The 20,739-nt window shown below is 53.5% G+C and overlaps 2 protein-coding genes across 17 annotated transcripts in view; one reads left to right on the top strand and one right to left on the bottom strand.

The window, feature by feature from the left end:
• The first annotated feature begins 34 nt into the window (after nt 1-34).
• On the top strand, nt 35-10,925 carry KCTD10 (potassium channel tetramerization domain containing 10). 2 transcript variants are annotated; one of them, XM_066978757.1, is made up of 7 exons: nt 35-129; nt 952-1,165; nt 4,307-4,476; nt 4,780-4,869; nt 5,453-5,505; nt 6,213-6,408; nt 7,009-10,925. In XM_066978757.1, exons 1-7 carry the CDS (start codon nt 127-129, stop codon nt 7,225-7,227), a joined length of 945 nt encoding a protein of 314 aa, XP_066834858.1. In that variant the 5' UTR covers nt 35-126; the 3' UTR covers nt 7,228-10,925. The 2 variants fall into 2 exon arrangements, with proteins under 2 accessions (XP_066834858.1, XP_066834859.1); XM_066978758.1 differs by having other exon boundaries at nt 4,783-4,869.
• A 408-nt stretch (nt 10,926-11,333) lies between these two features.
• Nucleotides 11,334-20,739, bottom strand: part of MYO1H (myosin IH) — a 46,998-nt gene continuing 37,592 nt past the window's right edge. For 14 of the 15 annotated variants that reach the window (XM_066978752.1, XM_048073800.2, XM_066978750.1 and 11 more), the window contains 12 exons: nt 20,365-20,441; nt 19,673-19,741; nt 18,940-19,024; nt 18,229-18,388; nt 17,252-17,335; nt 16,708-16,801; nt 15,790-15,845; nt 15,051-15,186; nt 14,433-14,500; nt 13,942-14,039; nt 13,034-13,133; nt 11,334-12,087 (listed from right to left, as the gene is read on the bottom strand). In XM_066978752.1, the coding sequence (XP_066834853.1) occupies nt 12,064-12,087; nt 13,034-13,133; nt 13,942-14,039; nt 14,433-14,500; nt 15,051-15,186; nt 15,790-15,845; nt 16,708-16,801; nt 17,252-17,335; nt 18,229-18,388; nt 18,940-19,024; nt 19,673-19,741; nt 20,365-20,441 (1,051 nt within the window). In that variant the 3' untranslated portion in view covers nt 11,334-12,063. Of the gene's footprint in view, nt 12,088-13,033; nt 13,134-13,324; nt 13,386-13,941; nt 14,040-14,432; nt 14,501-15,050; nt 15,187-15,789; nt 15,846-16,707; nt 16,802-17,251; nt 17,336-18,228; nt 18,389-18,939; nt 19,025-19,672; nt 19,742-20,364; nt 20,442-20,739 lie in introns of those variants that run through there. The other variant, XM_066978756.1, reaches the window with a different exon arrangement.

Genomic DNA, 20,739 nt, shown 5'->3' on the forward strand with positions numbered 1-20,739 from the left:
GGGGGGGGGGGGGTTTGGGGGGAGCACCGGAAGGATTTCGGGGGAGCACCGCGCCGGAAGCGGCGGCAGGGCCGGAAGTTCCCTCGCCCCGGCGCTCCTGGGCCGCGGGGCAGCGCCGCGCCCTTCATGGTGAGGGGAGGGGGGAGCGGCACCGGCACCGGCACCGGCACCGGGGGGGGTGGGGGGGGTTCGGGGCAGGGCCGGAGCCGCCGGGAAGGCTGGGCTTAGCGCGGCCGGGCCCCCGGGATGGCGGCGGGGCCGGGCCCGGGCCCGGCGGGGCCTCAGTCGGTGCGGGGGGAGGCAGGGGGCCGAGGGGCTGGGGGGGGGGCGGGGAGGGGGCTGAGGGGGCAGGGGAAGGGCTGAGGGGGGAGGGAAGGGGCCGGGGAGGGAGGGAGGGAGGGAGGGAAGGGGCCGGGGGGGCAGGGAAGGGGCCGGGAGGCTGGGAAGGGGCCGGGAGGCTGGGAAGGGGCCGGGAGGCTGGGGGGGGGGGTGGAGGGGGCTGAGAGGGCAGGGGAAGGGCTGAGGGGGGAGGGAGGGGGCCGAGGGGGGCTGGGAAGGGGCCGAGGGAACAGGGGAAGGGCTGAGGGGGGGGAGGGAAGGGGGCGGGGGGTCAGGGAAGGAGCCGAGGGGGCTCGGGGTGTGCGGCCTGTCAGCCCCCGGGGCCGGCTCCGTGCACCGGGGGCTGCCCGGCCGTGAGGCAGGTCGTCCGTGAGGTAGGAATTTAGGGTTTAAGAGGTGCGAGAGGAACGGGCGCGGCTTTCGTGGGAAGTTCTGGCTTCCGTGCTCCTCGCTCAGCCCTTCGCGGCGGGTCGGTTGGCCTCCTCGGCTGCCCGCCGTCAGCACCTGACAGGACCCGACGTCTGACACCTCCGCGGGCCCCTCCGCCAGGCGCCGGGCTGGGCGCCGCGGGGTAAGAGCGGGGCCTGAGCGCCGCTACCTCCTTGCCCGCAGGAAGAGATGTCGGGAGAAAGCGTGGTGAGCTCGGCGGTGCCGGCGGCTGCCACCCGCACCACCTCCTTCAAGGGCGCCAGCCCCAGCTCCAAGTACGTCAAGCTGAACATCGGCGGCGCCCTCTACTACACCACCATGCAGACGCTGACCAAGCAGGACACGATGCTCAAAGCCATGTTCAGCGGCCGGATGGAAGTCCTGACCGACAGCGAAGGTACGGGGGGGGGGTTTGGGGGGGGCTCCTGGCGGCCCTTACCCGCCGGCGGAAGCGGGGTAGAGCAGGCCGGACCGAAACGTAGAGGGGGGAGAGAAACGTCTCGTTGTAGGCCTGGAGCTTTCTACGTTTTATTAGCGTTAAAATTCCTCTCTTACACCCGAGGAGAGGCGGGGAACAGAAGGGGTGCGGGGCCGAGTGGCTGCGTGCCAGGAGGGGACAGGGGAGGCAGCGGTGCCGCTGGGCCCGGGCAGCACGGGGCTGGCGGCGTCTTTTGAAACGCTGAGGGGAAAACTCTCACATGTGCGTGGAAAGCGGGGAGAAGGACGGGTAAGGAACCACCCCGTCAGGCCTCGCGGGCGTGGAAGTCCTGTGGGCAGTTCCCTCGTCTTGTTTCCTCGTCTGAAATGCAGACGTAAAAAAAAAAACGTTTCTGTTGGAGGTAACTGCGCGGCCAAAAGGCGGCGGCGCGGCGGCTGCCGGCGCGGTTTGGGGTCAGCGTTCCTGCGTTGCGGGGGCCTCGCGGCGTAATTCAGAGCGGAGCTTTCTGTTTACGTGCTGGCATTTCGCGCTCGGACGCCTTGTCTTTAACAGCAGCCCCCGCCTCGCGGGTCCCGCGGGTGTAAAACGCCTTCGTCCTGATGAGTCCGTTACCTGGAATCGCTGAAAGCCCGGGAGACGCGTCGCTCGGCTGGCCGAGCCGGGCTCAGCTTTGGGCGCTGGAGGGCGGCCCGCGGGGGACACGCGGTGGATTAGCAGGGCTCTGGCGACAGGCTGTCCTGGGGCAGCAGGAAGTGGATTTGGAGCAAAAAAATAGCTTAGAAAGACAAAACACCAACAAACACACACGCGCCGCCACAAAAGCCACCGGGCTGATTATCCGAATGTCCCCGCTGTAGCTGGAAGTGCCCGCGTTTAAGCTGCCTCCCGCACGCGCTCGGCCGCGTGGTGTCAGCGCTGGAGCTGCGGCGGGTGGGCTGCGGGCCGAGGCGCGGGGCTGGCGGCTCTCAAAGGGCACGTTCTGCCTCCTGGAGAGCAGCGGGCGGCGGCGCTGCTACCGCCGGTGGTTTTTGGGGGTTTAACCTGCCAAAACGTCCCGCCCGAGCTGTGAAATCCCGGGCGGATCTCGCCGGGAATCCCACCGCGGCTGCGTGGGAGCGTTCAGCGCAGCCGGCTCGCGTTTTAACGGCAACCCGCCGCTTCTAAGCGAGGTGCCCGCGCTGCGGCAGCCCCTGCTGTGCCTCCTGCTGCTGGGCACGGCGCGGGGACCGGGGACGATAGCGTTAGGGCTGTCGGAGGAAACTCTCTTTATCTGAAATTCCTCAAAACGCTCCTAACGGGTCGCGCCCGAAGCCTGGCAGAAAACGAAGCGGTTCTCGGGAAGAGGAGCCAGACCCGGGGAGAAACCGGGGAAGAGCAAAGCCTGGGTGCGAGCTGCGGGGCGGTTCGTGCCGCGTGCCCTGCCCTGGGTGCGGGGGCACCCTTCAGACCCCAGCCCCATCTCCCGAGCTCCTTCTCCGAGCTCAGCAACGCCCACGTGCTGCTGCCCGGGCTCGGGGAGGAAAGGGGAGCTCCGCGCCGGGGGCTGGCAGCTGCTCGTTTGCAGCTTAGCTTAGAAATGGTTCGGGAACTGTAGCCCGGCTCATGGGTAACGTATTCCCGCCCCCAATAAACAGATCCCAGCGCGTTTCTGTAACGCTGTGATGAAAAATGGCTTTCAAAGGCTGCGGCTGAGCCCCGCAGCTTCGGCCCCGCGCAGCCCCCACCCGGGCTCGTCTCTGCGACTCCTCTTCGCCCGGCTGCAGCCTCGGCCGCTGGGTTGAACCGCGCGGATTTCTTCAAAGCTGCTTCAGCAGTCGCTGGTGTTCTGCAGTGCTGCCCGAAATGTTCTCGCGTCCCCCGCCCCGCCCGGCAGTGAGCAATTCTGCTTTGCTTTTGCCCTCCGTAAGCACAAAGTTGCAGCAGATTTCGGCCTCCGCGCTGACGAGCGGGCTCTTTCCTGCGCTGGTCGGGTAGGAGTGCCGTGCTCCTCAGCCTGGAGCAGGCTTTTCCTTGATTTCTGTCCCCAGTTCTCCCGCCTCCAGCTTTGCGTTCCGTTCCCGCAGCCCTGAGGGTTACAGCCAGGAGCGCGCCGTGTGTTTTGTGTAGACAGCAGGGCGAGGAGGGAGATGGGAGGCCTGTAGGAAACCGCTGGAGGCTCTCGGTTCTCCACAGAGCGGCACGCAAGGGACGCGCCCGCCTCCCAGACTTCACCAAACGCTGGGATTTTACCAGTAATTCCCCTCGCGTGGAACGCGCGGGGTCTGCTCCAGCCTCCTTCCCTTCTTTGTCCGAAACACGGCTCCTTCCCCGCAAGCCTTCCCTTGCTGCGTTCCTGAGCTGCAGCCCGCAAGCGCCCGCCCGTTCCTTTACGGAAACCCGTTCGTGTCTCAGCCTTGCGGAAACGCTTCGCGGGGTCCGGCCCGCGTCGGGCAGCGCGAGGTGAGGCTCGGATCCTCCCCACCAGCAGCGGTTTGTCGTGGCCGCGCGGCGCCGCTCGCCCCCTTCCCATCGCACGGCGGTGCCGGTGAGCCCAGGAGGGGGCCGCGCGGGACGTCCCGCCCGCGTATTTCGGCTCCGCAGTTTGGGGTGCCGTGCTGGTAACCGCGCCGCCCGGCCCGAATCACTCGCCTGGGGGAATGCAGGGACCGGGACGGCGTCGGCAATGCGTCCCGTGTCCGTGCTGCCTTTCTCTCTCCGACCTCGTGCACACCTGCTGGAGGTGATGGCTCCCAGCAGTCCCGCCGCTGTGCTCGGGTGCAGGAGCCTACAGGTGGCCGGGTCTGGCTGCGGTGAGCTGGCTGGAAGAAAGAGCCACGCGTGTATGCAGCAGGGCCCTCGGAAGGTGAGAAAACAGCCGGGGGCTCTGCGAGCAGAGGCAGGACGGAGCCGGTCGCGTTGAGAACAGGAGGAATTCGTTCCTCTGTACCAGGTAGCCGTTTGTCAACGGCTGGGGAGCTGTGAGAAGCAGGTGAGCTTCGAGCAGGGAGCCGGAGCTGGTCCCCTTCGGCGGGAGCCTGCTCGGCGCGGCGCTCCTGGGCCAGGCTCGAGGCCTTTTGCCGTGTTCGCCTCTGCCGGACTGCGCCCTTCCCCTCTCCCCAGGCTGGATCCTGATCGACCGCTGCGGGAAGCATTTTGGGACGATCCTGAACTACCTGCGCGACGGGGCCGTGCCGCTCCCTGAGAGCCGCCGAGAGATAGAGGAGCTGCTGGCCGAGGCGAAGTACTACCTGGTGCAGGGGCTGGTGGACGAGTGCCAAGCAGCCTTGCAGGTAGGGCGCGCAGCTAGGGCCCGCTGTTTAAGCACGCACGAGCCGTTTGGTCCCTGCAGTTCCCCAGCGGCACAGAGCTCAAACGAGTCCCAGCTCGGTCGGTCCCGGAGGGAAGCTGCCCCGCAGCCGGAGCACCAGCTCCGTTCGGAGCGTGGGGCCGGAAGCGGCTGCTGGGTGCCGTGCGGAGGCGGGCCGCGCGCTGAGCTCTCCGGCAGTAGAACAGAATTTGCGGGAACTTCCCGGTTAACAGGAGGGCGCCCCGAGGCCTGCGTGCACTCAGCGTCCGTCTGCTTCTTGTTCCAGCAGAACAAAGACGCGTATGAACCGTTCTGCAAGGTGCCGGTCATCACGTCATCCAAGGAAGAGCAAAAGCTGATAGCCACTTCCAATAAGGTACGAGGAGGACGCTGGCCTGCTGCCGTGGGGCTTGCTTGGGATCTCGACCAAGTATTTAACAAATATTCCTTAACTGTTGAGCTGCAGAGCACTGGAAATCTACACCAGGCGAAATATTTCTTCTACATTTAAAGACAAACATTGCTCGGGCTGGGCCTGACCATGTCTTTCTCCACTTAAGCTGATAAAATAGGTGCTGTTCTGCACAAACTGAAGCAGAAGCAGGGCGGGTGGTGGGGGCTAGCACATCTTCTGCTGGCTTGTTCGCTGGTAAATAACGCCAGATGCTTTCTTTAGCTAAAGTGGATCGGTGGCCCCTGCTCCTGTGCTGCTGGCTGCGCTGGGTAGAGGGTGCAGGTGGGAACGAGTTACGATTTAGTCACAGAAGAGATCCCTTCTCTGAGGATTACAGGCCCCGTGCCAGCCAGTGCATGACAGTTCTGTCGCAACAATGAAATCCCACCGAGTCTGGGCCTGATGGCGTCGTTTCACGTTGCGTCTCCTCTGCTGTGTGGTCTCGGGCTGAGCTGAGACCCCAGCGCGTTCGTGGAACTGATTGGTGCTTTGTTTCCTTTTACAGCCAGCGGTGAAGTTGCTGTATAACAGGAGCAACAACAAATATTCCTACACCAGGTCAGTGACTTCAGCCGTAGCTCTTTGAAGTTGTTTGTAGACTGAATTCCGTGATAGGCGTTTGATTTTTACCTCGCCCAGTGACAGGTTGGTGCTGGCGTGTGCTCAATTTTTTCCCAATTAATTTCAAACTTGAGCCAGAAGGAAGCCCACCGCCACCAACAGAAGGCGAAGAACGCACGGTTTCTGTGACAGGCGTTCCCCTAAGGCTCGGGTGCAGCCGTAGAGGCTCCTGGCCAGCTGCTGGCCTGCATTCCCCAGGGGCTGCAGCACCTCAGTCAAACGCAGGAAGCCTTCCGTGGTGTGGCGCCCTCAATAAGCGGTAAAATCGCGAGGGCTGGGACTGCGTCCCCCTTTCCTTATGCCCGCATGCAAGTTCTGTGACAAAACACCCAGCTGGTACTAAGCCTGAACTTAGGAACGGGTTCCTCTGGGTGATGGAATTGTGAACGCAAATGAAACGGCCTCGGACAGCGGTAATCACAGCGCTGCTGCTGTCACGTTACTGCTCCTCCAGCAGCAGGCTTTCCTGCTTGTACTACTCCAGTGAGTTGCCCGCTGCAGTCCTGGAGACCGTCTGTAACCGCCACCTGGGCAGAGACGTAGGAATTCGGAGGAAGCTGGGCGCGCGGGGTGGTCACTTCTCACTGCCTGACCCCCCTTGTGTTCTGCCCCTAACGTGCCCGCCGCCTGCCTTTGTCTCGCAGCAACTCTGACGACAACATGCTGAAGAACATCGAGCTGTTCGATAAGCTCTCCCTGAGGTTCAACGGGAGGGTGCTGTTTATAAAGGACGTGATTGGAGACGAGATCTGCTGCTGGTCTTTCTACGGCCAGGGACGGAAGATTGCTGAAGTCTGCTGCACTTCCATTGTTTATGCTACTGAGAAAAAGCAGACAAAGGTACGGGCGAAGCCCCCGAATGCTTCCAGCACCGGGCCCAGCTGCTCTCGGTCTGGCGTCCTGACATCTGTTGCTTTTTGAATGCTCTTTTCATTGTCTGGCATCTCAATAGAACAATAACTTCCCATTCACAGTGTGAGGGCAGCCCAGAGGAGCTCAGCCTGGGGGTTTGTTGGGGCGTGGGCCGCTGGGGCGCAGCACTTCACGCAGGGCAGTTGTGACGTTCTGTAGTGCAGGCTCAGTCTGGTTCTTGTCCTCAGACAGACCCGTGCACTTACCCAAAACTGGTGGCCAGTCCTGTGTAAAGACAGCTGCTGGTGAGCAGCGGCATCCCTTCCCTCTTCCTTTTCGCTTCTCCTTCAGGAGAAATTTGACTCAGTCTGCCCTGTGAGCAGGACAGATCTGAAAATAATAGTTGCTGGGTCTCAGTGGCTGAAAGCAAATAACAAAATGGAAACGTTCGTGCTAGAAAGGATTTCTACAGCTAGTGTACAATTAAGAACTTTTTTAAAAACAGGTATCAGGAGGAAAGGAACGAGGTAACTTGGTGCCTGCAGTGACTGGCACTTGCTGACAGCGACCTTCTCTCTCGGTGGGCAGGTGGAGTTCCCAGAAGCCCGCATTTACGAGGAGACGCTGAACATCCTGCTGTACGAGTCCCAGGACGGGAGAGGACCTGACAACGCGCTCCTGGAAGCCACAGGGGGGGCAGCTGGGCGCTCCCACCACTTAGAAGAAGACGAGGAGCGGGAGCGCATCGAGCGCGTGCGAAGAATTCACATTAAGCGTCCGGATGACAGAGCCCACCTGCACCAGTGAGCTGCCCGACGGCCGCAGGCTGCGCGGGGCTGTCTGGGAGGCGCTGCCCTTCCCCTGATCGATCGTCCGCAGCGGAGGACCGGGCAGCTCCTCCTCTCTTCAACAAAGTCTGTAAATTCCGTTTTGTAACAAACTAGATTATTTGGGGTATTTAAACGCAGTAGTTCTAGGACAGGAATAAGTAAGGTCACCGGGCGCACGGTAGATATGTAAGGCCCCCGTCGAGCATCTGGAGAAAGGCCCTGGATTTTTAGCACTCTTGTCTTTGCTCTTTTGTGGTTAGTGAGGAGGAAGGCTGGCTTCCTTTGGCTTTTGTAATTATCCTGCACTTTAAAACGAACCGACAAACAAACCCAACGGCAACAAAAGGTCGGCCAGCCGCCCGTCTTCCTTCCAGGCACTCCCTGGCCCTGTCTCCTCCTGGGCGTGGGAGGAACGCAGTGATCCGAGCACCGGAGCTGCTGCAGAGCTCCCTCTCCTCCAGGCCTGCAGGCGATAGGGCTGGTAGCTCGGGAGTGCCTCAGCACGGCTGCTGGCCGGACGGGCACCGGGTGCTGAGCACCGGGTGCTGAGCACCGTCTGCTGCCTTGGCCGAGGCAGTGCCTGGGGCAGAGGGAGCCCCGCGCGGTGCCGGGCCGGGGGAGCCGCTTGTGCTGGGCTGGCTGGGCAGCTGCCTGCGGCTCCCCGCCGCGCTCGGGGCCCTCTCCTCCAACGGTTTTTGGTGGGGCTTCTCCAGCACGGAATTGCAGAGGCCTTTGTCTCAAAAAAAAAAAACCCTTGGCTTTGTCGGTGCAGTGCTGGGGGCAGATGTTAAAATTCCTCCAGGCGGAGGGTCAGGAGCTAGTCGCACTGGACGGCTTTTCCTTGGGGGCGTTGCTACCAGTTGGGGCTTAGAACTTCTGCCTGACCCCACACCTGCACCGGGGAGCCTACTGCCATCAAATTGCGGATCAGTAAGCTGTGCTTGCTGTCCTGCTTTCACCGCGGGTTAGATTTCATCGCGGGTTCAACCACTCCACGCCTGCCGCACGTAGGCTGGAGGCCAGCAGCTGTAGTTGGGTTCTGTGACTGACAGAGGAGCATTGTCTCGCACTGGATGAGGGCAGTGAGTACCACGGGGAGGAAAAGACGGTGGCCCAGAGGTGGCTGATCCTCGTTTGCCTTTACCTGAGCGTATTTCCAAGTCTCTTTGCAGAAATGGCAGCTGTGCGTGAAAGGGCGGAGCTGAAATGTGTAGAGAAAGCTGTCCCGTCTCGCTTCCTGAGAGTAGTCCTCTATTATACATGAGTGTTTTATCTACCTCCTAGTCTCGTGTTGCCTCGTGTGGAGTCAAGTAGCAATTATAGTGGTAGAAGATCGTGTGTAACTCAATAGGATTGGATGCTAAAGGATAGTGAGAAGAGCTGCGGCTGTAACGGTCAATGCAGCAAATCTTGGCAGGGAGAGAAACCAGCGGCAGCGAGTCTTAAACTTCCAGGCAGGATGGCAGCCCGGCAGCCACCACAGTACTTCGGTTTATTCCGTTATTTTTGACTCTTCACCTGGAATATCTAACGCTGGCCTCGCCAGCCAGGTGTCTCACAGAGCAGCAGCTCTTTACGCAGCGAGGTGGGTATTTGCTTTTTGTAAACTTCGTGCTCCGAGGAGTCCTCCTCCTGGCTCAGGGCTGCTGGTGGCACCCTGCCACGTCCAAAACCAAAGGTGTGGTCAGCATCACCAGCGACGTTACGCCGCTGCTTTTATTTCGAATTGCAGAGACGCTGTCTGGGATCTAACTGCTAAGGCTAAAGCCTGTTGTTTGCTCGGTGGTACGCTTCTGGAGCGTCGTGTAAGACTAAAAACTTTCACGGTTAGGCTGAAGCTGTCTTTCTAGTAACCAAAGACTTTTCTAAATCACAGACACCGTCTGTGGCAGATGTGAGTGTTGTTCCTGTCTCCGCTTATCTTTCTTCAGCTACTGATAAGTAAGAACTCGGCAGTGCCCGGCCGTATCAGTGTAGCTCAGCAGCTTCAGCTGTCCTTCCTGCCCTGGGCTCCTGTTTTAAGCCGTACCTGCATGCGTTGGCTCCGGTGCACACTGTGGGTTCGTGCAAGTCCATAGTGCAGCTCGTGTGAGGCCCCAGTGCCTCTCCCTGACCTTCCTCATGCGATAAGTTGGGGAGCACGGAAGTCAAGTCCCCGGGGTTGCTCTCTGGCACCGTGTACTTTGCCGCTTACTGGCGAATTCTGCGGCTGTTGGTGGGGGTCTGAGTGCCCGTAACAGGCCTACTGCCCTCGAGGGGGGCTACGCTCTGCCCTGTTTTAAGCCATTTTCTGTGTCTCAGCGGCTGTGCTATGCTCTTGCAGGCCATGGCGGGGGTGAAAACACCGGCTGCGTCCCGTACAATACAGCGCAAGTCCTGCAGCAACCCCTGCTCGCTTTGTTGGCGATACAGAACTGACTCGGTCCTGGGTGGGGGACAGGCCGCCTCACCCTCCTGCTCAGCTGGGTGTTGGGGCCAGCAGGTGGCTCAGCACAGGGGCAGAGGAGCTTTGGCCGGGGGGGGGCTGGTCAAACACCAGCCGCTCCCTTCCTGGGGTGCAAGAGCAGCTTTGGCTCCAGGAGATGACGTGTCGACACCAGTGCTGAGCGCCTGACGGATCACAGCGCTGTGATTAACGCCTCTGTAAATAGACTCGTAACTGGCTTCGGGATTTCCTCTTTCAGGTCTTGCAAACTACGCTCTTTAAAAAAAAAAAAAAATCACCCCCCTATCTTTTAATCTTTTACAGCTGTTTATTATAGGCATTGCTTTAGTCACTCCAGGAGAGTTGAGTAGGTTTCAGTTTTGGTATTGGATTAAGGGCAGGCTCTGCCTTAACACACTCCCATCTGAACTAATTGCCCCAGCTGTGTAATAACGATGTTACTAGCGCTGTATTGCTGTCATGTTACAACAGCCTTTACATGCTGGCTGCTTGTCCTTGCTTTGTTGAGACTTAATGAACAAAACCAGCTCCCACAGCCACTTAATGCCATTGCACAAATGCTCCCAGCTCTTGAGCCTTTAAATGGTTTTGCCACTGCAGCTTTCGGGGGAAGTTAGGGTGCAGGGCAGCCACCCTGCTCACAAGCAGTGCCTGAGCTTCTGGAGTACTGCGTGGCATAAACAGTGCAGCCCTGGCTCCTGGCATTCGTGCACGTTCCCCTCCAGCACCCCGTAATACTGACACTAGAGTAGAGCAGGCTGAAGCCTTGCCCTTGGAAGCGATTTTTGTCCATTAGAACAATGCAGAAAAGCTTCAAATCAGCAGCTGGTGACCCCATTAGGGGTGTACAGGACAGGCAAGAGTAATCCCCAGCCCTAGGCTAGCTGAGAACGCGTTTGCTCCCACCTCTCAGAATAGCTGTAGCTCCACAGAGCAGCCGCTCCTGTATTTGTGCAGCCAGGTTCTGGAGCCCACCCTGCTGCAGGACGTCACCTGGTCAAAGCCCCCGGGGAAGGCTCCAAGCTCCAGTCTTACCTTTGTGCAAGGGGTGGGTGGAACCTTTTAGTCTTAACGGAAGTGTTGTGTTTCGTGTTCTGTACAATCATTCCCTCCCATTTTGTACTTATACACAAAAAAAGCTTAAGATGGATTTCAGTGTATGGTTGATGTTTGCAATATGTACTTTTTTTTTAATATAACAAAATAAATTAGAAAATATTTCATATTTACATGGGAGTTGCTTTATTACTCATTTGAAGTTCAGTGGCTAGCATGGTGTCCTTAGGGTCCGCGGAGCTCAAGAGAACTTTTGGTAAGCAATATTGCACATCCTCCTCACCCAGCTGTTAGTCTTACCTCCTGGTAACCTCATGGCCAAGTCACCCCTAATCTCACTCTAAGGACTGCAGAATTTGAAGTCAGGGCTCCTTAGGCTGCAGTTTCAGCCTAGACCAAGCAAGTTTGCCTCAACATGAGGCAGCAGAGTAAGGACTACAACCAGGCTGGCAGCACCACTGCAGCTTCCAGGCAGGAGAGAGCAGAGGGAATTGCCCGTGTAGCTGCCATAATACACACCTTGGGGGAACTGTGATGCTTACCCCACTCTTAGGAGTGAGCAGAATCTCAGCTCTGATAGATACAAAGGTTCTTAACCAGCAGGAGACTGTTTTCTTCTGAACTGAATTACACCAAGGCAGCATGTCATCCCTCTTAAAAGGGAAGAACTGTGGTCATCTGTCATGTTGCCACCCCTAGAGCCTCACTGCACTGTGCCTAGCTGCTTTGCAGGGGCAGGAACAGTCTCCTAGCCCCACAGCAGAGTAGACAAAGCAGCTTGCTGAGATATCCTGAGGATGCATCAACTCAGAAAGCTGAGAGCCAGCCTTATTGCTACATTCAAACATAGCTCTGCATGCTGCTTGAGAGAAACAACTTCATTCATCTGCATTTCACGTGGTTCATGTGATTAGTACAGTGACGTAAAGTACACTTAAAGTACAGCCTGGAGAAACCTTCCAGCCTATCTGAATCCTTCCTGACTGGTCAGAGCTCTCGGCCTTAGGTTATACGTGGTACAGAGATCGACATTTTACAAGCGGAATTGCAACTTTTTGTTTAAACATCTCCCTGTGACAGCATGTGACAAGCATCTATGCTTCCTGGAATGTGACAGCAAGGTAATGAGTTGTGATAAAACTGAGCAGTTTTCAGCTATAAAAAGGTGCCTAACAGACACAAGCAAACTCTCAAAGCACAGCAGCCCTATGGCATCAAAGATCTCAGGGGAGATGCGGGTGCTGGTCTCATCCTGCAGGCTCCTTTCTGTTCCTAGCCAAGACAGTGACCAGAAACAGGAACTGCTTCTCATCAAGACTTTGCTTGGGTTGACACCTGGGACAAGAAAAGGAAGAAATCAGTGAGTTAGATACAAATGTTATGTCCTTGAAGCGTCCTCGCGGAGGGAAGGGGGTTGTGTTGTCCCCGTTTAACAACTGGCATATCAAGACAACTCTTCCCATCAGGACTGCAAAGACAGCTAGCCAGTTCCCCTGGAGTACTACACCTTTGTGTGTAATTTTCCCTTGGAGCTGTCAGCTAACTACCAAAAACGCCAAGCTCACCGATCAATCAGAAAAAAATAAACAAGAGAATCTTCCCTCGTTCTTCCAGCCACACTTCTCTTTAACGCTTTGCAGTCATGAGCTGACAAGAGGCAGGTTTAGCAGGCCCCCCTGCCTGAACATGAGGAAGGACAGAAGCAAAGCTCCCCCCGCTTCCTATGGCTACACATGGAGTCAGAAATCATTCTTTGCTAAGTGGGGAGTTCTGCTGAGACTGCCACTAGGTCAGACAGGTCCTTCCTTCTCAGATAACCTGCTTGATTTAGAGGACATGCTTTTTCTCTGTCCCACAACCAACTTCAGAAGTGACTTGGTTGATAAAGGCAAGAAGAGGTGGAAAAAGGAGGATTCAGGTGACGTTTGCAGGTGCATGTTTAGTTTAATTCAGACCCAGACCAGATTCTTTAAGTTACCAAGCCAAGAGCACCTTGCTCTCTCTCCCCTTGCTAGCTTGGAAGAGTAAGTGGCAGTGAAAGTTCAAGTACAAGGTGAGTAGCTGCAACTCCCACAGCAATTACCCTCTATTATACATCATGTGTAGGCAGATACCGACTGGGTGGTTACGTCACGCACCCATGCTCTGTAAAAGGAACCGAGTCCTCCTGCTGAACTCGCACAACAGGGCCCTTGCTAGGACCTAGCTGTGTTCTCTACAAGGGCTGAGCATCAGAGGAGAACGTGTGAGTCACACTCCCAGAGCTTAGCTGAGGCCTTACCACTGTTAGTTGTCCATTTTTGGCTTTAAAGATCTGCGACTCCTGCCCAACAGTAAACACCATTGTCCCTTCCTTCCCAGAGCCAATGCGAAAACGAAGACTGCAAATACAGACAATTACTTATTAGATGCTTTCCTCACAATAGGCTTTACTCTAAGCCCCCTTTATTTCTGCTCCCTTGGCAAATCTTGTTAGATTAGAAGATCAGAGCCCTCTAGCTTAGGTAAATTTCCTAAACCATTGCATTATAACATACAACCCAGAAGGGTTTGATAAATGGTGCATGCCGGCCTAGTCTGGGCTCTTGAATTTTCCTGGTGCAATTAAGTGTTAGAAGATAAGCAGATCTGACCTGGAGAAAACCATTGAACACAAAGAATCTAATTACAATTGAAATGCAAAGGCCAGAGAGAGAAGCTGGAACAGCAGTACAGGTTTCATATGCCAGTTTCAATTTAAGTATTGATTTGAGAGACAGATTGCATCCACCTGCCATTAGCTTGGTGGTGTGACTGAGAAGGTTCCTGTGCTCAGCAATCACATTTTGGGGCCTTCTGAATCTTTTAGGGGAAGGAACGTTTATCCTGAAGTGACCCACAGGCTCAGCCCAGCAGGCTTTTCTCAGTCAGAGCTGGTGCTAATGAGATCTGCATAGAGGCCACTAAACCCACAACCTCAGGCCCAGGTCACACCAGCAGAAGATGAGCGGGTACAGCCAGATCCAGCAGGCCTGCCAGTAATGCAATGAAAAGCATTTCAAGTACAGTCATCTGTAAACGCATTTGGGTTTTAAGCAGATGGACTGTGGGCACTTCTCGAAGCTAAGCAGTCCAGACCCAAGTCTTCGAAGCAGATACTTCGACAAAATACAGCCGACACAATGCTACCCATTCAACTTTCTTTCTTACCTTCCCTGCACAACTTTAACAAGATTTTGCTTATTGGCCAGCACACAGAGTTTACTGACTACCTCGAAGATATGTTCACAATGAAGGATCACATCTCCCTGGAAACAAAGGAGAGGCACAGAATTAGCTGGCATTACACCAGCACACACGGCAGCCAGCAGTTGTACGTTCACAGAAACTCCTTTCTAGTGCTAGAATAGCAACTGCAGCACGGAAGTGAGTGCAGAACAATTACAGCAACCATCTATCTACAAGTCTGACTGGTTAAACATCCTTTCCAGGGACTATTTAGGATTTATAGTAACTTTGACGCTAAACAGAAGTGAAAGCTTTTATGGTAAAACAACAAGTGTTTAGGACGTAGCTGATTATCAATCAGTAAACATCAGTAATTGTGTATCTGAGTATTTCAAAGGAAAATATTTGAAGCGTTAGCTACAAGAGTTTATTTCTAACCACACATTCACAGTAGCGACATTTCATCTTCCTACCTTCTGTTTGTTGTCCTCAGGAACATGAATGACTACAATCCCGTCACTCAGGTTACTGGTAGAAATACCTTCAGAAGAAACCCAAACGTTAGAGGCAAGACAGCCAGGCAGTTACACAACGTGATCACCACCATCCCATAGGGGTGCTGTTCTCACGGGCAGTGACTCCAGCACTGGCTTGTTTACAGAAGGAAGTCACATTCCTGAAGAGGGGCTCTGTATCTTCTGAAGGATGAAGAAAGTACATTTCCCTCCTTAGACTAATACTCTAAAAAAGGAGCATTGTTTCATTATGTTCCAAGCTTTTAAAATACCTTCTGAAGATCACTTTCTGCCATCCACTTATCCAGTCCACATTTCCAACAGCAAAAAAGCATTAAACATTTGCTCCATTCCCTTCCATGCTACCACGAAACTACTATAAACAGCGTTCTTTCGAGGCACTTGGAGATCTTTAGTCCCACTACAGACCAGTTCCCCTGCCTCTCCTCAAACCACTGCTTACTTCTAGTTCCCCAATCCAAGGAAAAAGATATTTCAAAGATTCAGACGCTTGTCTTTCCCCCACCACAGGGTCACTGACAGGAAGGAAAGCCCCACACCGATTTCCACCATTACCTTTCAAAGTGGCGTAGTCTATTTTCTGCTTGATCTTTGCCATTTCCACCACATACGCCGAGGACTGGGTCAGAACGAGCAGCCGCTCTCGTGCTTTGAACCCGTTCCTGTCATACTTCACCACGGGGGTTGCATACTGAAAACAACGAGCCGGTGTCAGCATTTGGCACTCCAGCGAGGCCCGGCTCTGGAGGCAGCTCAGCAGGAAGCAACACCGCACTGAGGAGCTGCAATGTACAGCTCACAGCAGCTGTTGCAAACCTCTGCTTATGGTAATCTCAGGTTTTGGTGTCCTACACCCTCACCCCCCGCCTCCGGCCCATCTGCCCCTCCTTTTTAATACTTCGTATTCAGGTAACAGAAGCATGTTTAGAGAAAGAAGCGTCACCCGTGCCCATCTCTGCCATAACCACAGGAAGAGCAATGCACACAGCGACACTCTTCCAGCTCATTGCAGTCCAAGTAGGGCTAACGATGCTTTTTAAGCTTTTATTAAAGGAAATGTTAAAAACTATTTTGTCTAGGTATATTTTGAGACCTGTCTCCAATTTAAGAGCAAGGAAACGCTGCACTGCTGTTTAGCAGCCTGCCCTGCCACCCAGGAACAGCCGCAGGACAGCCTCAGGCATCGTGGATCACTCAGTCTGCGTGACTGGCTCCAGGACTCAGGATCTGAACGCAGCTAGTTCAAGGGCAGCACCTGCTGATGGGCTGCTGAGCTCCAGCTTTCTTCCCTTACCTTGATCTTCTCACCTTGGATGAGCTGCAGTACTTTGGGGTTTATGTCATTCTCTTCTGAGGATTAAACCAGAAAGACAAGCTGAGTGCACATGACAGATGGCCACCACTCCCACCAGCAAAAAATGGAACTGCTGCATCATTTGTCTTAACCCCATTAATCCTTGTCCCATTGGTACACTTTCTTCTAAACCGATGGTTTAGACGTTGCTCCTAAACCCATTTCAGTGATTTTACTGCGTGATATGTAATTCACGCTGGGAATTGCTGACTGACTGGGGATCTGTCCTCGGTTCAGGCTCTAACACAAAAGGACTTGTGCTGAGAAGAGTCCAGGACACTTTTTTTTTTTCCTATACAGTGCTTCAGCTGAAGCTGTCTGGGAGCTTCCAATAACGAACCCAGCATTTCACACACATCCCACTGCCACTGTCCCCTACACACACTCCCAGAACCCTCCCCTACCAATGTACTACGCAGGCTTTCCTCTCATGACTTCAACATGCTTTACGCCAACAAATCATCCCCAAGATTCATCTCTCTCTCCTTCCCCAGCAGCTCCAGTCCTTGGGATTTGATCCCCACTGCTGGCAGTGCTGCATTACAGCATCCAGCTCCGCTTCTCTGCTCCACTCCACACTGTGAGAATAGATCCCAGCTTTTATGCTTGGGTTTATGGCTGCGTACCAATAGATATTCCAGATACGCCCAGCGAGAGAACAAAGTCTGGCAGACTGATTGCCAGTGACCACTAAACATGACAGGGCACAGGAATTCAAGTGATTGGGTCCAAACCTAGCAGGAGATGGTGCCTCTGTCAGGCAGGAATTTCCTCACAGAAACTTAACTTATTTTGTCAACATTTTCCTGACCAAGGACCACAGGGCCGAGTCCTTCAGGAGGCTTGGTGTGTACTCACTCAGTCGAGTATCCGCAAAAGGCTGGTTTATGCTCTGCAGGTAGCCTTCCTTCTTCCCTCTGAAAACGGCACTTGCTACAACTTTTTGCTGTAACTGTTTTGAGAAGAACATCCGTTTGTCCACGGGTAATATCAGCAGTTATAATGTAAACAGCAATACTGAGCACCACCATTCTTTCACTTACGCAATATCTACCTGGCTCATGTGGCATTTTTTCCAGAATCTTTACCTTTTTATTTGGTATAACACAGGAGCAAACTAATAAGGACTAAAGAGCCTTACAGATCCTCTCTTATTTATGGATGTATTCTATTTCGATGAAACGCAGTTTTAACACCATAAGATGTGCATCTGTAGAACTGCACTGTACACTGCAAGTGCCACTGAAACATTTAATTACATTCTCAGAAATGTTTGCTCAGCAAAAGGAACGGTGGCCTGTCAGGAAGTACAGTTTGCATTTGAAAGAATTCACCAGCAAGCATGTATCACATGTTCACAGCGTGTTTCAACTTGCATGTTAGCATTCCATGTATTAGTTACCTGCACTTTCCTCTCAGCAGTGACACCCCTGCAGTATTTTCTTACTAGGTTCCTAATGCAGATTTTCTTTAGCATCTCAGATGTCTGCATTAAAAAAAAAAAGGAAAAAGAAAAAAAGAAGTGAGGCTGTGCCGACAACAACTCCTGCAGTCCTAAAGACAGCTTGGATCAGGCAAGTTTGTTACTTTCCAGTCACAAATCCATCTCTGCTCCCCGAGCCCGACCTACAGAGCACCTTTATTACCAGAGCAAGGTCACTGCCCACGCAGCAGCTGAAGGACACAGGACACCAAGTGGCTGAGTTATTACCAGAGCTACCGAAAGCAGCAAACGCCAGCTGTCACCCACACCCGACTGCAGCGCTGTGCAGGTAGCATGCCATTAGCGTTACTCTTTACGTTACCTTTAGTTTTAGCTTTTTATCTTCCTGTGCCCACCTGCCCTGCTGCGTACTGGCCACAACCAGGTGGGAGTGATCTGTTCTGGGCCCAAGCTAGACTGAGGGCAGGATCAAAGAGGCAGTAACAAATAGCAGCAGCTGTTTCTAAATGAGTATTCTGCTGGAAGCAATTAGAGTTTGTCCAATTCACTCACTGTGGATGCCTGTCCTGCCAAATCCCAAGCACAAGATGAAATGCTACGAGTCTATCTGTGCTGACAGTTTTAGAATTAATCCCATGATGTTTTGTTTTTAATAGAGCTCGTAAGTTCACTTTTCTGTGAGTACATCTTCCATTCTACTGCTTAAAACAAAGCTCCCTCCTTCCCCTTGGAAACCTGAGTGATGGTGCCATCCCTCCCGCTCCCATCCTCCCCCAGATACAAAGGATCTCAAAGTCTCTTGAAGGCGCTGCCACCCTGCCTGAACAGAGGGCAAGCCAGCAGATCACTGCTCTTTTCCTACGTGAAGTGAACTCACAGATGACCACAGAACAGCAGTCATCCTTATCACTCCCAAAGCCTACAGCAAACCTCACCTCTTCCAGGATAGAAGGAGGTCGGAGCCAGCTCTTGTCCAAAACAGTTTTTGGAACATGGTCTCTGAGCTTCATGAAGTAGTTGTACTGCACAAGCCGCACAAATTCAGTGTTCTCTGGGCAAAGAGGTTTCTTCCGATTGATGAAGCCATTTATGAATCTACAGAAGACATCCAAATACTTAGACATTATGTTCAGAAATCAATGGGAGTGTTAGGCAAGTCATAAAAGGCACGTAACAGGATAATAGATCGCTGACATTCACATGCACTATCGCCTGTGTTACGGCGATAGCAAGAGATCTTAAGCTCTGTAACATGCTGAACATTAACATGTTTTTCCAAGTTTCATTGAAAAAAAAACAGTGCCTTGGATTTAAAAAGGAAGATAAACACCACTTCAGAAGTGGTGTTTAAGGGTGCAGAGAGGCAGGGTCATGTAAGAAGTGGTGAGATACCTGAAGAGAAAGGATAAGCATGCAAAGGATTAATTTGGAGATCCTTTGTACCACTACAAGCAGAACAACAGAAATCTGTGCAAGTTGGAGAATTCATGAAAAGATGACAGGATTTACTGATCAAGCCTAGCTGGCAACTCTACTCCTAACTACAGCGATAGCTTAGAAATGGGTATGAAGATAGTTTTGACTATCCCCATGCTATGACCCATCACCTGTAGCCCTCCCCATGACAGCCACACAGTGATAGTTACTTCCTGATTATCTGAACAGCCCACGTCCTCTTCTTGGCCTCCTTCCGTGCCAGTGCTCCTCGCCAGCAAGCCTCCAGCTTGATAGCTGAAAGAATTAGTCAGTTACTTATGTTAGTATCAGAGGTCCTACGCAATGCTACCTTGTGAATTCACAGAGCAGGAATTATAACTGCCTCTTTTGCAGCTCTTCCCATAAGCTGATCTTTACAGTAAGAAGCCGAGAACATTTTATTCTCTGTAATAACTGGCTGATCCAGCACTACAAAGCTCAACATCAAAGCAGTGTCAGACCTTGCCATCATTCAGGCTCCCACCGTACCCTGTGCAAAGCACGCAGACCATCTTAGAAAGCTGGCCTTTGAGCCTCTAGTATTATACAGCAGCCTGTCCACTGTGATCAGGAGGTTTAATCCCCCAGCAGTTAGATGAGCAACCCCTTGGCACCCAAAACCCATTCCCACATGCACAGCAGAGGGTGCTGCCGCTGCACAGCTAATACCTGGGGCCTGGGAGAGGCCAAGAGCAGTACCTGGTGTGACATGCTAAACACAACTAAAGGGACCTCTAACTTTTCCACACAGTTATCACCTGCATCTGAACCTAACACTCACAGACCTGTGGGGAAGCTGCGAGTGCTACCCACAGCAAAATGGATTCAAGACTTCCCAAAGCTACAACTCCTATTGGAAAACATAGCCCTAAGAAGAGAATCCTTGATTTTAAGAGCCCATACCTGCTTCTCTCTTCTTCTGGTACTCCCTCTTCCCAAGGCATCCTTTGTATTTGGCTTGTAGTCTTGAAACTGGCAAAAAAGCAGAGACATTGCTTATATCTACAGAATCACTGCATTTAGGAACTTCTCAGTCTCACAGTGATTAAACACCTTGTGCGGGATTTCCTGTGTCTGTCGCATTCACTGTGCACAGAAACAAAGGTACCAAAAGACCAACAAAACAGGAACAAAAGCAGCCTGTGTAGGAAAGCGTGATGTTAGGCAGTCCCACCCATTTCAAGCGGGTACAAACAGGTAATACTGGGATCAAAGACCCGTGGCATCCCAATCCCTGGGGAAAGGGACTTAGTGCATCCAGGCACTGTCCAGTGTCGCTAGTAGGGCCAAAGTGGGGGAGTAGCTCTAATGGAGGTGTATACCCAGGACTCAGGCAATAGAGCTACTGACTTGTCCACACCCTGTTAAAAGACTGAGTTTTCCTCGGAATCTCCAGATCTATGCAGACCAGGGATGGTCTCAGCTCTCATCACATTTGTCTGCTACATGGATCTGGGGCCCACAAACACAGCCCACTCAGGCTCTGCTTTTTTTTTTTTAATCATAGAATTATAGAATCATTAAAGTTAGAAAAGACCTCCAAGATCATCCAGTCCAACCATCAAACTATATGATAAAGGGAACCGCAGCCATACCTAAGAGGTGCTTTCTGAATTCAAATGCATCTTCAGTAGCAAACAGAGTCTTTGGGAAACGAATGAATATTTTGGTTCTGAAAAAGAGACCAGGAAAAGAGACAGTTTGTTCGTAGCGAGCCATCATTTCAGCTGCCCTAATCAGGCTCAGACCACCAACTAGCTGTAGTACTGACAAGTTAATGTCTTTCCTCATTTATCTAGCTGGCACATCCTGAAAAAGGCAGGCAGGTTGCCTCAGGCTGCTCAAGCAAGCAAGAAGGCCTGGAGCTGAACTAAGGCAGCCCACCCCTCATAACCCAGAGATGGAGGGAACTAGGCTAGATTCAAGCTCCCATGGAGATACAAAGGGGAAAATAAAGTGGAAATTTACGC

The sequence above is a fragment of the Anser cygnoides genome, chromosome 17 (assembly GCF_040182565.1).
Source record: "Anser cygnoides isolate HZ-2024a breed goose chromosome 17, Taihu_goose_T2T_genome, whole genome shotgun sequence".
Lineage (NCBI taxonomy): Eukaryota > Metazoa > Chordata > Aves > Anseriformes > Anatidae > Anser > Anser cygnoides.

What these genes read in the sequence shown, in the direction of transcription:
- KCTD10 (XM_066978757.1), top strand. An exon ending in AACAAATATTCCTACACCAG is followed by an intron (nt 5,506 to 6,212) that starts GTCAGTGACTTC and finishes TTTGTCTCGCAG; the next exon opens with CAACTCTGACGACAACATGC. An exon ending in CTGAGAAAAAGCAGACAAAG is followed by an intron (nt 6,409 to 7,008) that starts GTACGGGCGAAG and finishes CTCGGTGGGCAG; the next exon opens with GTGGAGTTCCCAGAAGCCCG.